Genomic DNA, 18,095 nt, shown 5'->3' on the forward strand with positions numbered 1-18,095 from the left:
TGGCCAGATATGGGCCAAAACGTTTGTAAATCAATTGTTTATTAAATAACTCAACGCGAACAACTTGTTACGGCTTTGTGCCCGCGGTTTTTGTACGTTTAATCATTTGGGCTTTTCAAAATTATAAATAAGTGCGCCAATATGGCGTGTTTGCATCGGGCGCACTAATTGGTCAATTCCTCCGTATAAAATAATTGTACATACGTGACTACGCGAATTCATCTTGATAGCCCTTTTTCGAAGCCCATGCGCGCGAGCGACGGCGCGACGTCAGTGCGCGTGCGCGTGCGCGTGCGAGCTTGCCCTTTCAAATGCTATCGTCGGCGCACTCCCGGCGCAGCGCTTGAGCCGCTTGAGCGCTCGTCAGTAACGCGCGAACCTTTGCGCGGGAATGTACATACCTGGCAAGAAGTATTAGTTCCGCGATACGAAGGAGCACGAAAGAAAACGAAAGTAACTGCGATATCTTGTGTAATCAAACCGCTCGTGTATCGTCGCGAGATTTGACCGGGAATAAGGCGCGTCGCGTTTGCGTTGCCCCGCGACAATGTCGTACTACTTTCGCGACTCGCCGAGATTCGCGGACCAGGTGCGTGACATGTCCGACGACGAGCTGCTGCGGGAGATGAAGCAGCGATTCAACGAGGACAGCGGGGACGCGTTCTTCGAGTCCGGTAGACCCACCAGGGGCGACGCTTTCGACCGACCCTTTCCGCGTTTGCCTAGAGTGAGTATTATATACTAGTATATTGTTCGTTCGCCGTCATTCGCGCGCCCTTCTCTTCCTCGCGCTATAGTGTGCTTGGAATTCACGATCGTGTCCACGGTATGCCGCGGCGTGCTTTTTGTCATCGACCTTTATTTTCCCTCTGCCTCCCTCTCATCCTGATCGATCGATCATATCGAAAGGGAAAAAATCTTTGATCCGTTTAACATCCGTTCTCGCACTGCGTTTGCCGCACCAAATATCTCCAACATGCAACGTTTGTATTCGCTCTAAATCTCATACTTAGAGTGGTTTCGCCATCACTAATATATTAGAGTGATTATTGTGATGGTGCGTCACTCCAAAAAAGAGGGTTGTCACTCTACTCTGAGTAAATGAGGGCACTCATCTCAAAAGAGGAAATTCTGAGTTGAAGTAGTGAATTTTTCACTCAAATTTTTAGAGTGACTACTCTACCGAAGTGATACGATCACGCGCCATTACGAAACTAAAGATCGACTGATAAAATGCTCTAACAGAGTGAAGTTTTCCACTCAAAATTTGTAGAGTGACATAATTCGCTCCTATATATGGACACTGATCTACTGCACTCGAAAAGAGTGCCCTGTTTATTCAAATGGAGTGCGATTTCACTCCAACTTGTACAGCGCAATTTTATTCTTTTTTAGAGTGGCGAATCCCTCGAAGTGCACAGGCTCAATTTTCAATTTTTCGTTACACTTGCATTTTATACTCGTTTTGAGCGATATTTCACTTTTCGATTTTTAGAGAGTTTTTATAATTTGCGAGATAAAAGTAAAATCACAAACGTCTTAATTACTTTCGTCCCGCATCAAGGTGAGATATAAGCATTATTGATGTACAGACGGCGTCATTAATGCTTTCCTAGCTGTGTTCTGGGGATTTCTATAGTGCACGTTACATGTACTATGCCTTCAGGTGGAAGGCATTAATGACGCCGTCTGTACAAACTTCAGTATTGATAAAAAAAAAATTAATATTCATAGTCAGATCTTCTATATTCAAGACGTGTCTTAAGTTCATTTTCGGATGCTATATATATATATATATATATATATATATAATATACATATATGTAATATGTATCGTTTTATTGGCTAAGAGGCATCTGTAGATAAACTGAAGACGGTTTTAAGTATAAGACCTGACTACGAATACCGGCTAAAAATGGGTGCAAATATTAATAGGTAACGCCGTTTACGTCTTCGATGCCGCTGCATCACGCGCGAAATTTAAATTCGCGACGAATAAATCGAAGCTTGTTTCGCGCGCTGCGCCGAATTTCTTTATATTTATAGCGCCGTCCCAATTCTCTTGTTCGACGATCGTCTCGGTCGTTCAAACGGAGGTTCTGCCGTGGCGTCGATCCACACTTTTTCTCCCGGATTTGCCGGTTTATTCTTGTCACCGCGATATTTGCAGATCGTATGTGAAACGATTCGAATCGTACGTAAATCGAAAGAACTCGCGATCGTGCGAGTCTCTCTCGTTTAATTATAACTTGTCTCCGATCAAATGCAAAACTTTAACGCAAGGTAAATATTTAATACGTCGATCGAAGATTAAGATCGTGTTGACGATGACAGACGAGCTCCGATATCTCGCCACTCAAAGGCATTTCCATCGCCAGTCGTCATTTCTAAAAAAGATCAGATTGTTCGTAAAAGATCTGTTTATATCTTTTATCGTTAGAATTTTTTTTAATTATCGGCAGAAGCTATACGGTAAAAAAAAAAGAATAAATTTCTCCGGTTTGATATGCTAAAAATATCGAGAAAAGGAGGGAAGGGAATAAATAACGATTATTTATATGTAAGAGCTCTTCAGCTTTTAATCCTGCCATTCGATCGAAAACGTTTTTATCTTTAATCGTCATTTCTAGAAAGATCACGTGATTATTATTTATCAAACTTATCGCAAGAGACGCATCGTTCGATATATTTTTCTTTATTAGTGTAAGAACCAAGGAAAGAATTTCTCGATCTGATATGGAGCCCGAGCAACCCCCGCAATCGGAATGAATACCCTAGTCGTAGTCACTTTCCGGACACCCTTTAACTTCAATATCCTGCGAACCAAAAGGGCCTTTATTACTCATCCGTCGTTGAATAGACCTGGCGAAACGAAGTAGCGTCGTGTCGTGTTTAGCTGGACTCCCCCCCGAAACGAGTTTCGACGGCACATCCGAGGGTAGGCCACCCCTATCGATCTCGGCTTTTCTCGGGAAGCGGCGTATTTCCGACACTCCTGTGCGCGCATGTGTATATGTATATATGCGTGTCCTAGTCCGGGAGTCTCTTAACGACGCAGATGTCTTTGATAGGAAAATCCGCAAGCCACGTCGTTCAATTTTTCGACGCATTCGCATGCCTCGTGTAAAACTCTCGAAAGTTTGAATTAAAATCAACATTAAAATTGAGAAAAACGAGATTCGCGCTCCTCGAAGATATAACTCATCACTGCGAAATGGTCGCGAAAGTGGGACTCGCCCACAAGGAGCCCGCCCACTCAATCAAAATCGACCTATCGATTGACAATGTTCCGGAAAACACGATAATGCCGCGTTATGTGCTCTGTGCGCGAAGTATGCTAATTGGCGCGTTGACAATGCGGAACAGGTGATTCGGTTATGTATAGCGATGAACCAATAGAAGAGAAGAGAAAAGTGCCTCATTACGTAAAGCGAATTGTCGCGCCGCCGATGTGTTATGCGTGTGCGTGCGCGCGCGTGTATATGTATGTGTGTATGCCGGAGGTGACTTTATCTCGACATTCTCGACTTAGAAAGGAAAACTCTTATGGTTACTTTAACTACGAATGTTGAGTGAAACAATAGTCAAGGCCCGGGCACATTATAGAAATAAACCTGAAGACGTATAAGCATCAGTAAGAAAATCAACGGTACTGATTCGCTACCGCTTACGTTATGTCTTAAGTTCTTGGCTGTGATTGGCTGATTTGCTTACTGCTTAAGTTTTTCTATATGTGTCCGGGTCTTGACTATTATTTCATTCAACATTCGTAATTAAAGTATCCAGCATATTCTCAAAGATATGCAAAAATTCTCGAGGACGAGTGTGATAAAAAGGGTATGTCCTTGAATATTTCGCATTGTCAAGTTCTCGTATAATTTTAAAAGCAGCAAAGATATTTTGGACAAGCTCTCGACCTACTTCGTACACAGCGTAATTCGTTATCGATTCGGGGGAAAGTGTAGGCGAATAGGGCACGTATTGTACTTTTCGGAATGGATTCGGAATCGGAATTGTTTAGTTATTTTCTAGATTTTTATTGCGTTTCATAGAGAAAACGGAATAATTCCGATCGGAATCCATTCCGAAAAGTTTTATAACAATACATGCCCAAGAAAAATATTTTTTCATGAAGCAATAAGTCGAAAATGTGGATAGAAATGTTTATTTTTTGCACGTGACTTTTGCCTCGTTTTTCCATTACTTTCGAGAAGATTGAATTTAGAGGAGTCGAAAGGTGCAGTGATTATCGTGATCTCGCGACCTGCGACGGCAAAATGCGCCGCGATCGCGGCTTCACGCATGTTGCATGTTGGCAATAATATTGTACACACAGTTAGCGTTATTTATATATTTAACGTATTAAACTTCGCCGCGCGTTGCACAACGCAAATTGCGTAATGCAAAAAGTGCGCGATTGTTGTTGCGCTTGGTTGACTTCTTTCGACTTCGCGGCGATTCGGAGTTTAAATCCGGCGCAACGTGTTCGCAACTCAAAAATCGAAACTCTTCACATTCATTTGATGCGTCATTTTGATAGAAAGAGTAAAAAACCACATTTTTTCGCAAATTATTCTCTTTTGAAAGCGGAATTACAGCTTCGAAATCTCGCAGCAACCTTTATTGCCGTTCGATTCGCTCATTAATGGATTAAGTAAATTTCACGCTGCGCGCCGTCGTGCCCCTTCCCCTCTTTTTTCTCTCTTCCCCCCTTCTTCTCCTCCTCTCCTCCACCTCCTTCTATCGTTGTATGAATGAGCCTTTCGCCGGTTCGCGTCGGACTCGCGCGACCTCCTCGCGTCTCCTGCGCTCCTGGCATCGCTATCGATCACTGTAGATCATCGATCGTCATTATCGATGATCCCACGAGCGATCGAGACACGCGCGACTCGCGTCTGGGCGTTCGTACAAAACGCCGGTTATCGTTACGCTATTAAAGTATAATCTGCGTCATATGTAATACGCGTATACAAATCCCATTTAAAGTTACGTGGCGAACATCGGTGCTTCGGGTTCGGTAATTTTCGCCGAACTCGTTATCCCTCCGCGCATAGCTCCGCGAATCACTCATCGCTATTTCTTCGTCACACTGTCTTCTCTCTCAGTCAAACGTTCATTTCCTTTGAAATGCGCTTGAGAGAACGCGTGGTACGCGAGCTACGCGCTCAAGCTACCTTTGAATGCCATATGCCCATATCTATACGGATTAGGATTGAAGTTGGATTGAACCAAACGGAGCAAACTTGAAATCAGTTTTTTCTCTCTTTATTATGGTTGATTAAACTTCAATCTAATCCCAATCCGTATAGTCTGATACAGGTTTTACGCTTTTTGGTCACGGTCAGTCGAGTAATTCGGTACGGGTCCTTTCGCTCGAGACTAAAAATATAGGTCATAAATCTCTTTTCTTCTCTCTCATCGGTCGACCGCCGAGGCGCGCTCTCTCGTCCTTATCTGCCCGTCTACCTCCGCACGTTCTTGTAATTGTACTTTCTGTACATACCTAGAACAAGACACAAGACACATATACGCTTCGGTGAGAAGAGCAAAGTTACAAAGAGCGACCGAGACGAATGGATCTTTCACGACTTGTCTCATCGTCTCGCACACACACACGCGTACATTTCCTTTTTCTTTTGTTTCTATTATCAGGCTTAAGCCTTTTTTTGTTCATTTATAATTAACCGTTTAAAATAAAATGATGTATTGATTCGAAACAACGTGGAACAAAGTTAGAACAATCTATAACAACTTTCAAAAATATAAGTTTCCAGAAAAGAGGAGGCCTTTTTCTTACATTAATTTGCAGAAAAAAAAAGAAAAAATATATAACTATATGTTTCTCAATATTTTGAAACCATATCGTACAGAACGGAATAAAACGTCGATCGTGACGCAACGTAAACGCTTCCGCGTTTTCTCGATCGAGCGAGAAGTTAGGCGCGAGAAGCCACGAGAAGCTTCCAGCGTGTTCTATCGAGTTCTCGCGCTTGCTCGGCCGCTCGGTCGGCCGTCGTCGGCCGTCTCCGCCTGCGCTCGCCGCCGCCGCCGCCGCCGCCGCCGGTGGTCACGTGGTCGCGCACGGCCCACACGTAATCGAGTATTTAAGTTGTCGCCCGCAGCCCGCGCGCTGTCAGTCTCGTTGTCAACCGCGTTCGTAGTGAATTACGCGCGCGATCACGGCGAAACGCACGTGCACACGGTTTTTTCTTCTCTTTTTTTTTTTACGACTCGAAGAGAACGGCCTTGAAAAAGTACGGCCAGTGAGGCGAGTGCGAAAGAGAGACGCGCCCGAGTGTACAGCGGCCGTGTTGCTTATGTAATCGCGGCGGAGGCAGAGGAAACGCGAGGAGGAGACGAGGAAAAGCCGAGAGAGAAGCACGAGTGAGTGTCAGCTATTGCGAGCGAGCGAGTAGAGTGAGAGAGAAACAGATATATATATATATACGTATATCGAGAGCGTGTGAGAGCGTGAGCGAACGAGCGAGAGCGAGAGAGAGAGAGAGAGAGAGAGAGAGAACGCGAGAAGGTATCGTGGAGATTTCGAGAAAAATCTCGGAGCAACCTTTTCTCGACGTCTTCGAATCGCGCTTTCGCGAAAGAGAGCCGCTAAAAAAAGATTCTGTGCGAGAGTATATTATACGAAGGAGGCAAAAGAAACGAGAGAGAGTAAAGTTTTAGATCTTTCCTTCTCTAACCGCTAGTGCAAGCGTGAAAGAGAGAGAGAGAGAGAAAGAGAGTGCGTGTCAGGTATCCAAAAACGGACGCGGGCTCGAACGTACGGGTCCAGAAAATGGACTCGCCTGTCATCATGGATGCAGCATCCAAATTCGGACGAGAGATCGATCTGGACCGCTGCTCGTTCCCCGTAAGTGACGTTATATCCACTTGTTTTTTTTCTTTTTTCTTTTCTTTTAATGCGTCAAATTTTTTCTCGCGAGACTCACACTCCGGCGAAACTCCGCGAGAAGCTTCCCGAAAGCACGAAGTTCGAGATTCAGGCTTCTCCCTAACCAGGAAAACCTGTCCGTTTGTAAACGATTACGTATATCTCGGATTGGCGACGTTTTCGTGTGGGACTGTGTAGTGCGTCATGGATTACGCGCTGCTGCCGCTCTGCGCGCGCGATTCTTACTTCACTATTGCCGCTTAAGTCCTGATCGCAAACACGATACGGAGGGACGTGAATAGGACGCACACGGTGGCGTTCCGAACCTCTTCTTCCTCCTGGGTTTCATATTCTCGAGATGACACGATCCAGACCTTAGGAATCGGCGGCGCACGCGAGATATTTCCATACCGCGCGAGTTCTCCCTACCGATATTTGGCCCCCTCCTCCACCTCTCCACCCATCCGCCGCTGGCTCCTCGCATTCCGCGTTTCGAGATCGCGTGGAAATCAAAAATAGCATTCGCGCCGTACATTTTTCGCGTCGCATTCGAACGGCGCGTTCTGTCTCTCTCGCGACAAAAAAAAATATAATAAATAAGAAAGAGATATTATTATCGAGTCACGACATTCGTCCAGAAATTTTGTATTTTATTGTTATAATTGTCACAAAAATTTTCTCTCGCTAATTGATATCTCGACGATATGAAATGTGTTACAAATGTTCTCAACAAGAAACAAACGTAACGAAAAGAAAACCGGCGTTCGTATATCGATGCATCATCGAGTTATCGCGAACGATCGCGATGCGTTGACCATATCAAATACCAGTCGTGATATGTCACGAAACCCATTTAGACGCCTCGGAAGACCGCCGTTATTATTGTGGTCGATACCTACACTAAAGCCCGAATCAGATAATTGGAGATTGAGGATAGCGAATTGGAGATTAAAATTCGACCAAATTGGATGACTTTGATCTTCGCCCGTTATGTCCCGAATTCTAATCTCTATTTCGCGACCCTAAAGGCCCCCGTATAATGAAAAATATAAGGAACGAGGAACAGATATTAGCGATTAGGACTAAAGAATCAGGAATAAAACTGGATGCACAATGAAAAACACAGGCAACAGAAACAGGGAATAACACAGATAATAGATTTTTAACTTATCGGAAGCCGTGTATCAATGCTACACCAGCTTTATTCCTGATTCCTTAGTCCTATAATCGCTAATATCTGTTCCTTGTTCCTTATATTTTTCATTCACAGCGGGGGCCCTTAATTTCTAATTCGCAATCTTCAATGCATAGTTTGGTATGGGCTTAACGAGCGACTCGACGTTACGTTGAAAGGCGCGGCATGACGTCACGCCGCGCCGGTCACGTTATCAGATAGCTTCCTACGCTCGATACCGGCCGTATGATTAGGCGAGATCGCGCCGAGGGAGGCAAGGAGTAACGAGGGGGGATTACTTCATACGGTTGACTCCTTTCATCTGTAACCATGCTCTTACCACGTCTCGATGACGTTTTTCCCTCGGCGTTTCATGTTCTGGAACGCGACGGATGGTCGCGTGCACGCGTGGGCGTATTTGCGCGTGCTCCAACGAAGACGGAGACCAAGAACCGAAAAGAAACGAGATCGAGCGACCGTTTCCCGTATGATATCATCCAGCGGAAATAAAAGAAACTTTAGGAAAGAAAAGGCGAAGAAGGAAGATGAGAAAATGAATTTCCTTTTTCCTCGAAACCGTTAAAATAAATTCGACAGGAATGACGAGGTCGTCGATAATAGCAAGCGACGCACGCGATTAAGTGCGTCAAAAATCCATTTTTGGATCGAAGGCACTCTAAGTTTATCATTTCAAAAAGCATCGGTATCTGAGCACAATAGTAACTTGTTATGGGTCACTTTCGCGGTTGATAGCGAAAAGTTAACGTGGTGGTGGCGTGTTAGCCAGGGCCAGCCGGGCTGAAAATAGGAAAATCCGATTATCGGGCGTAGGTGCGCGTATATAAGCGGCTCTCCCAGTTCTCGCTCTCTCTCTCTCTCTCTCTCTCTTTGTCCCTTCTACCGCCATTTTTCTTTCATTTTCTCTTTCTTTCTTTTGCGTCCCGTGTATGGTTTTCTTGTAACATGCGTCTTGTAACATCGGTCGCGCTAAGTGGAACGACGACGCGACCTCGTTTCGCCGCAGGAAGAGGAGAAGGAGAAGAAGGAGGATTCGTCACCTCGTGCCCGATTACGCGAATTTCCCCTTCAGCGCCCTTGCTCGCGTTCATCGGATCGAAGTCGATACGATTCGAATGTCGCACGCAATTGTCACTGTGAGGGTGACTTCGATCGAACTCCAATCAACTTGATCGGTGATTAATTCAACTAGTAGAATTACTTATTACACAATTTCTAACTATATAACTCGTTCCTAATTTAACTTAATTTTTCTGTCTATGTGTTAAACAACAAAAAATTAATTGTTTTATCCGCATTATAACAAAATAGAAATACTGCTTGATAAGTTAATCGCCGATTAAGTTAATTGCAATTTGGTCGAAGTCGCCCTTTATTTTTTAGCGAATATGAACTTGGCGTAAGTCGAAGCATATCCCCGAATTCGGTACCTGCATTGTTCCGCATTGAAGGTGTGCGCTAAAGGTTCACGCTCAGATAACTTCATACATAACGGCCTTCGCGTGCACCGCTGTCCGCTGCGAAATTGTGCGGACTAGAGTTAACAAAGATTGCTAGACGTGAAACTATTTAAATACAAGAGCGTATTATAAAGAAACTTAAATGATATCCAACTCTGACGCATACATTCCATTAAAAATGTGATAATATTAAGCTTGAGTGTCTTATCGGTAAAAATGTTTACATTGTGTTTTCATTAAAAGATAATTTCCTGCATAATAACTTTTAGCATGCACCAACGCATAGTACAAGCGAATTCGCTGCAATATATGATGTTGAATGTGAACGTCTTTAATCTTCCATTTCCAGATTGATACTTTTGTAGTCGAACATTGCTATTTAGATATTCGTTCATCATGATTATTGGTGAAAGAGACCTATATATGTACATATAGATTAACTCAATATTGCGTAAACTGTTTTTTTTTTTTAATTTTTTAACCTTATGTTTTGTCTTTCGCACATGTCAAATACCTGCCAAACAGTTCAAGTCATGAATTATTTAATCGTTACAGTATGAGTAATTGAGAACACAGGCATCGACTTTATCAAGTTTTTGTCTGTCTCTGTAGGGCTTCCCGTTCGACGACGACGCCGCCGACGTTTTCGAGCGTCCGCGCGGTGACGGGATCCGCGCGCATCTGGACGACCTTGCGGCGCGTCACCCCGAGTTCGCTGAGCACCTGCGTGGTCCGCCTTGGCCATTCGGCGGTTCCCTGTTGCGTGACCGCCGCTGCCGACGTCACGGATCCGGTGGTAGCAACGACGACCAGCAGCAAGGTCAGCAGCAAGGTCAGCAGCATCAGGTGGACGAGGACGCGCGTAGCCAGGCAAGTGGTAGCAGCGCCGCGAGTGGTGCGAGTGCTGTCAGCTCGCACAGCGGCGGCGGCGGCGGCAGTGGCGAGCACGACCTGACGTCATCGTCCGCGATACCGCAGTACGGTCTACGCAACACAGTCGACATAGGCCAGCAGCAACGACGCTGCGACATGGAGATGAGTCCGGAGAAGGGTGAGCGCGGTCAGCGCTCGATGTCGGCACCGCCGGAAAGCTGGCAGCAACAGCAAGGCCAATCGCAAGGCCAAGATCAGCAATCACCGCAACCTGGTCAAGGTCAAAGATTCGTATCCCGAGTAGATATTACGCCGCAGCACAATCAGCAGCAGCAGCGCGCCCAGTCGCCTAGTAAACCAGCTAGCAATGTCCGACACATCCCCATCTTTGTGGAGGGTCGCGACGTACCGGTGATGCCAAAGATTGCGACTGACGACGCGCCATCGTCCACTTTCCAGCAGCATTATCATCAACGACAACCGTCGCCGCCGTCCCACCACTTTGACAAATCGTCGCCACCAGCGCATCACTTCCACAGACCGTCACACTTTAATGAACGCTTCAGTCGACAGCAGTGGCCACCGTCGCATTTCCAGGATGTGTTTTATAAGCCGGCAGCTTTTGAACAACCGATACGGAAGCAACAACAACCACCCCAATACCATTATCAACAGCCTCAGTCTCATCAGCAACAACCCCAACATCATCACCAACAATATCAGCAACCTCAATCGCATCACGAGCAACAACACCAGCAACAACCTCAACATCATCACCAGCAATATCAGCAACCTCAATCGCATCACGAGCAACATCACCAGCAACAATTTCAACAACCTCAGCATCATCAGGAACATCAGCAGCAGCAACAACATCAAGAAGCGCCGAAACCAAAGCCTCCAGTGCCAAAGGATCCTCTGGAAAGAGTTGCTCTGGTGCAAAAGGAAGTGGACAATTTGGCCGAGCAGGTACGACGTTACGTCGGTGGTTCCCGGCAAGACAAGGAATATATCTACCTGGACGAGATGCTGACGCGCGAATTAATCAAATTGGACGACATAGAGACGGAAGGTCGGGAGAATGTGCGACAAGCGCGTAAAAACGCTATCAAGACTATACAGGATTCCATTAGCTTGCTGGAATCAAAAACACCAATTATCAATCAGCAAGAGCAACAACCTACTGTACATGAAGAGGTCCAGGAGTCCGCTGAGAAGGATCAGCGAGGAGAAGAGACCTCTCAAGTCCCTGAGCCAATGGAGATAGACGCGAAGCAAGAGAAACAGAGTAACGAGCCAATACCGCTTCCGCCAGGGCCATCGTCGCCGACGAAGGTGAGAAATGATGAGCGTTGGTACACCAGGTTGGTTAAAACGCTGGATACTTTATTATCAATTATATAAAAAATGTCTAACAATTTGGTTTATTTACATTGTTAAATTACATTTTTTCTTTTCGTTTAAAACACATTGTTTCTCTTTTATGAGTATAATATTTATGACGAATTATCTTATTCATTTGGTATCTTATTTTCTTTTTGCAGGCGAAAGTGGAATCCTCGGAAAGTGAAATTGCGGCAACGGCTGCCGAATCCACAAATCAAAACGTCGTCTCTCCCGGCCAACAGGAAATCGAACAAAAAATAGAGAATTTATCAGCGGAAAATATGAAACAGCTTGTTGCACTTATGTCAACAGACGAATCAACAAAATGCGTGGACGAAACGAGTAAAGAATCAAAGCAGAGTGACGGAAAGGATGGAGAACAACGAAAGGATGGCGACGTGTCGCAAACGATGACGAAAAATAAACACGCGACGTCGAAGCAGCAAGCGAAGGAAGCAACGGAGGGAAATACAGAGGCGAACGACGAACAGCGAAGTTCGACGGAATCGCCGAAGTCGCAGAAGAAGACAAAGAAGACGAAGAAGAAGGAACAGCAACAGCCGGTGTCCGAGCAGGCGATTCCGCTGCCGCCACCGTCAACGGAAAGCGCGAAGTAAAAGTGGGACGTTGAAGACGTGTTATATAGTCGAACGTGGATCCTAACTGTGGACACGACTCGACAAGAGTCGACGAATGAGAGAGAGAGAGAGAGAGAATTTCGTGGGTCGTAAAGAAACGAGGATCGGCTGGAAAGGGAGTTCCGTGAATCGCGAAGGAACATTGACGATGAAGAAGTTTCGAAGGACATCGAATTGTCGCCAGACACCGCGAAGTGGCTTGACTGATTTATAATATAAATTTTATGTTAAGACGCTGAACACTGTTATCGTTTCATATTTTTTTTATGTTTAGTTCCCGAACTAAAGTCAAGCTAATCGCGTTTGAGCCGAGCAACGAAATCGAATTCTTCGGTCTCGTGAGTTACTCGTCATTGCCTTAGGACGAGGCCTTCATCTTTTATAGAATATCGCGAGCGAGAACAAACTAGAAACGGTACCGACCGTAAGTTTGTTAGCTTCTTCGGAGAAACGGCCTTCGATTTAAAGCTCTTAAACGGCCGCACATCCGCGTGTTCCGTTATACTTTTTCAAGAAAGAATCTATGTCGAAATACGCGCAGCGAGCGTATTTTTCTCTCTGTCAATGATATATAATTCTTCTCACTTTTCTTCTAATTTATTTATGATTTGCGAGCTCGTGGACGATTGTGAGATAAATTGAGACCGCGCCTGACTCGTACGAGATAGACTCGAAATCGCGGGGATTAAGGTAGTCGTCTCGTGTCAGGGCATGTATTAGATAAAGTTTTCGATTTCGGATTTTATATCAAATTATATGATCAGCTTTGCAGTCGATTTTTTCTGTGGCTCCTTATCGACTATTTACTCTAGAAAACGATCTCGAAAATCACAAATTTTGCATTACTTCATACAGACGGCCAGAAAAAGAAGCCTCTATCACGGTTTCAATCACATATTTTCGCATTTTTCGATTAGATGAAGTGAGAAAAAACATTGCTTTTTGTACATTAGATTTCGAAGAATCCGATGCAACCATAAAATATATAGTTTACCGGTGATTTTGCTGCTAATTTTTTAGTTTATTTTAGTGAAAATGCGGTAATCGAGCAGACATTTTTTGGTCGAGGTGAGGTTGGGAAGACTTGGCAACGCCGCTGGCTAACCACTGTAGTTGCAGGTTATGGGGCTCGTCTTTCTTATGCTGCGGTCCACTTGACGCTACAAATGCTTCGAAGCATTCCTCTTCTCTTTTCTTTCAATGAAGAAAGAAAGAGAAGAAGGACGCTCCAAAGAATTTGTAGCGTCAAGTGGACCGCAACCTTAGCCGAATTGGATAGTGATTGACACCCCTTCATGCGTTTTGAAACCCTTTCTCAGCAATTGTCAAAATTCAATCGAAAAGTATTTTTCTCACTTGTAACCTTTCTCGACGACTCGCATGATCGGCTGATCGAAACGGAGTCAAATGAAAAAAATCACATAATTTGGAAAAAGTAACATGCTTTGTCACGTATGAAATTTTACACCATAATTCAAAAAATTATTTTTTCCTTAGCAAAAATTGCCTGAAATATATTTCTGAACATAAAAACCTACAAACAGTCACATGACTAGCACGTAGCGAGACGCCTACCTCAAGTTTTATCGCGAATTCAGGCGCGTAACTTGGAGAACATCCTAAAAAGAGAAACGTAGTATCGCTACATTTTCATCTGTTGAGCAGATCAATTTGCTAACATCGTAATACCAGAAGTATTCACTTAAAATAACTTATATGTAGAGAATGCGCTAAATTACTGATAGTATACGCAAATCAAATAAGTAATGTTTACAGGTTGTAGAATGCAGGAAAAAATGTATTTGTATTTAAATTATAAAGTAATATACGCGAATAGTGTAAAATGTGCGTGTATAACTCTGTCAGAATTTCGTTTTTCTCTTACATTTTTCGCTCTTTACGATGTGATACCGAAAAATTGGTCTGTTTGGCAGGTATATAACGTCATTATACTCAATATAGCATCACGTAGAGCGTACACGTGACGACAATGATGACGATAAGTTAATATTGATTTCTAATTTATTGTATGCCTGCCCGCGAGATGATTTCATGTTCGCGAGTGTGTTTGTTGTTGACGCTAATAATTTTCTGCGTATTGCGCGTACATCTGCCGATACAAAGTGGCACTTTAAAGTCATGAATATCCGTCGAGAACACCGATGTGTGCATATTTCTCCGTCTTTCATTTCTTTTTTCTAAATTTATCCAGGATGTGTTCCGCGACATATATTAATTTATGCGTGCGTAATTTAGTGCAAATTAAAGTCAGTTCTCTCTTAACAGACACTTAGAAGTTGCTGAAAGATAGTTTTCCCATAAGTGATCATAGTAAACAGATTGCACACTAGTTCCTCAAGATAATCCTAATATTTTTATACGCAATTTTATTAAAAAAAAGCGTTTTTTTTTTCAAAGAATTTCTGTAAGATACAGGACGTCATAAAATATGATTATAAAATCAAATTTGAAATCTGTTTGCTAAGCTCCAAATACAGGAAATTGAAATTCTTTTCAATCTTGCAGTGTCGAAATCCCCCAAAAAAGAAAGGGGGGCGATGTGTCCAATTTAGATAAGAACACCTGTAAAACATTGTTTTTTCCTTCTAATGGGTACAATTACTGCCTACAAGCCTACGCCTGTAGTTTATATCATTGTTCATGGAAATTAGTAAATTACGAGGTGATAAAATAAACGGCCACATTTTTGTTGAGGAAAAATAAATCGATTTTATATTCCTTAAAGAATTCACACGTTTGTGACGGGACACCCTGTATACAGCACTCCAGATTTAGCGTCCATTTAGAATTCTTGAAACGTTTCAGATACGCGACGCTCGAGAAAAGTCCATTCGAATCGTCCGAGATCTAAACCTTGAACATATTCGAAGGTCCATATACGGGGATCTCGAAGTTTCTCAAGAAAGTTTGTCCTTTTATTTGCCCCTTTATTTATTCCTTTTACAGAGAATCATATTGAATGAAGAACGGACAAGGGCAACGCATTGTTTTTTTGGTTTCTCATTTATAGTGTGATACTTCTTTTATCTTCACCTTCTCTTGTGTCTGTACGACATTTTGTTCGCGTATCTGTACTGACACTATTTTCCAGCCGGAAATTTTGTATTTTTTTCTGATACGAAAGATATGAGAGAATGTGAGAATATTTGTGCGTGTGCGTTTGCGTATGCGTAAGAGAGAGAGAGAGAGAGAGAGAGAGAGAGAGAGAGAGAGAGAGAGAGAGAGAGAAAGCGTGTGATAAAAATATATATTATACATACATATATGTACGAGATGAAAGTGTGACTACTGTATGAGATTGATCAGTGAAAATACAAAGCCTGTTCTATCTTACAATTGTTTCGTTCTTTTCCTCTAGACTAGATCAAATTAAGTGACATTACAGTTGAAGAATCTGAATAGACATTTTCAAATAATTTTTTTAAAGCGGATTTCTTATACATATTATAATATGCTGTAATTGTCAAGCTGAGCAATATCTTTAGCAAATTTTTTATAAGTTTCACGACGTTCACCATTTATCATTATCATCGTACATTATTTTATTTCGTATTTTATATTTTTTCCATTTTTTATTCTTACATTTCTATATTACTCTTAAATTCATACGCTTGTTCGTTTCTTCGGTTGAGTGCAAATATACAATCTATTGAATACTCGTTGAATTCTCTCTTTTGGTGATCGAGAGAAATAATTAAAAAACGGGAAAAAAATAATGGCGCGTCGTTGTCGATATCATTGCTGCCGCCAATTTCACTCCGCTCGATTATGATAAAAATTGTTTTGGGCGAATTTGCGAGCAACTTCAGAAGATTCGCAACCACGAGTGTACCAATGACCTGCTAATAACAACATCCGCCATACGCAGCTGTTGTCACACTCACTGCCAAATTCTTGCGAATTGTTTGCATTTGACGCATACGATTTACCTGTCATCTGGGACTTCCCCAGATGCGGTCGAGCATACTAGTCCAGTCACTATGTACAAAAAAACGGATTATAAAAGACATAATTCTGACCCAGGATTTTTCTTTTGGGGGGTGTTGGGGGGCTCAAGAAAAGCTTAATCTCAAGTTTTCGACCTCTGTTTCCCGCTTGCTTTTTTTACGGGAGTAAAAAATGTGAAAAAATGGTTTTTCCGCGATAACTCGGTTTCTAATAAAGTTACAAGGTCGAATCGGAGCTCATTTTAAAGCTTTTTTTACGCTCTACAAATTATGTCGTATGACATTTTTACGTATGATCGATTGTTTTCGAGACATCGAACGAGAAAGGGAAATAAAAAAGTATGAGAGAGATATATTTAGTTTTTTCTTTTTACTCATTATTGTCGTCCGAATTTGCAAAAATGCTTCAAATAAAACTTGTAGAGCGTAAAAAAACCTACAATTTTTATTTGTTATTTATTTTATTTCGTTGAAAATTACGCCTTGTAGAGCGCCTCAAAGTGGAGAGTCGTCGTCATCGCGTTAGCGGCGCGTTGGTTACGTCGATACGCGGCACCGAACGCTTTCGCTAAGATTTCCGACTTCATTGACGCAAATAAGTAACATAATAGGTGTTTTTTATAGGATTTTTCCCGCTCTACAAGTTACGTTCAGTGATATTTTGGCGTACGATCGATAGTTTTCGAGATATCGAAAGAGAAAAGGAAAAATTGAGCATTTTTGTTCGTTTTTTTCTATTTTATCGTTTTTCGCACACGAATCTGTATAAACGCTTCAAATAAAACTTGCACAGCAATAAAATTCGTAAAATGTTCTTATTTATTACTTTAATTTCGTTGAAATTTCCATATCGCACTACGCCTCAAAGTTGCAAATAAATCTTGCAAAGCCTGAAATTATTGTAGCTATTTTGAAACCGTCAAGTTTTCTTAATTACACTTACCGTTTCATTGAAGAATACATGAAAGCGTGCAGTTTTATATCTAAGTGACAATATTTGTGAAGTAAGTTTATAAAAAAGAAATACTTTATCGCTGACGCGATGGCGACGACTCTCCACTTTGAGGCGCTCTACAAGGCGTAATTTTCAACGAAATGAAATGAATAACAAATAAAAATTGTAGTTTTTTTACGCTCTACAAGTTTCATTTGAAGCATTTTTGCAATTTTGGACGACAATAATGAGTAAAAAGAAAAAACTAAATATCTCTCATACTTTTTTATTTCCCTTTCTCGTTCGATGTCTCGAAAACAATCGATCATACGTAAAAATGTCATACGACATAATTTGTAGAGCGTAAAAAAAACTTTAAAATGAGCTCCGATTCGACCTTGTAACTTTATTAGAAACCGAATTATCGCGGAAAAACCATTTTTCACATTTTTTACTCCCGTAAAAAAAGCAAGCGGGAAACAAAGGTCGAAAACTTGAGATTAAGCTTTTCTTGATCCCCCCAACACCCCCAAAAAGAAAAATCCTGGGTCAGAATTATGTCTTTTTTAAATGTACATAGTGACTGGACTATACGGCGCGGAAAGAAAACATTATCAGTCACCAGCAAATTGTTGATATTTCTCGCATGATGGTTGGGTGCAATCGGTATACAGGAATGTCCCTTTCAGGATTGCGAATATGGACGAAAGAAATGTATAAAAATATTCTCTCCTTGCATGCTTTATTCGCGAGAA

At 42.5% G+C, this 18,095-nt stretch overlaps 1 protein-coding gene across 2 annotated transcripts; it reads left to right on the forward strand.

Annotated features, from left to right (window-relative positions):
- Nucleotides 1-345: 345 nt before the first annotated feature.
- Nucleotides 346-15,694, forward strand: Stv (BAG domain-containing protein starvin). Of its 2 annotated transcripts, none has more exons than XM_077418949.1 (3): nucleotides 346-727; nucleotides 10,154-11,749; nucleotides 11,959-15,694. In XM_077418949.1, the coding sequence occupies exons 1-3, from the start codon at nucleotides 548-550 to the stop codon at nucleotides 12,415-12,417; spliced, it is 2,235 nt and encodes a 744-aa protein (XP_077275075.1). In that variant the 5' UTR covers nucleotides 346-547; the 3' UTR covers nucleotides 12,418-15,694. The 2 variants fall into 2 exon arrangements, with proteins under 2 accessions (XP_077275075.1, XP_077275076.1); XM_077418950.1 differs by lacking the exon at nucleotides 346-727 and adding an exon at nucleotides 6,682-6,868.
- Nucleotides 15,695-18,095: the final 2,401 nt, after the last annotated feature.

This window comes from Temnothorax americanus, unplaced genomic scaffold (genome assembly GCF_048541705.1).
Source record: "Temnothorax americanus isolate GAGA-0224 unplaced genomic scaffold, ASM4854170v1 Scaffold50, whole genome shotgun sequence".
NCBI lineage: Eukaryota > Metazoa > Arthropoda > Insecta > Hymenoptera > Formicidae > Temnothorax > Temnothorax americanus.

What these genes read in the sequence shown, in the direction of transcription:
- Stv (XM_077418949.1), top strand. Translation starts at nt 548, where the DNA reads ATGTCGTACTACTTTCGCGACTCGCCGAGATTCGCGGACCAGGTGCGT. An exon ending in CCTTTCCGCGTTTGCCTAGA is followed by an intron (nt 728 to 10,153) that starts GTGAGTATTATA and finishes CTGTCTCTGTAG; the next exon opens with GGCTTCCCGTTCGACGACGA. An exon ending in GGCCATCGTCGCCGACGAAG is followed by an intron (nt 11,750 to 11,958) that starts GTGAGAAATGAT and finishes TTCTTTTTGCAG; the next exon opens with GCGAAAGTGGAATCCTCGGA.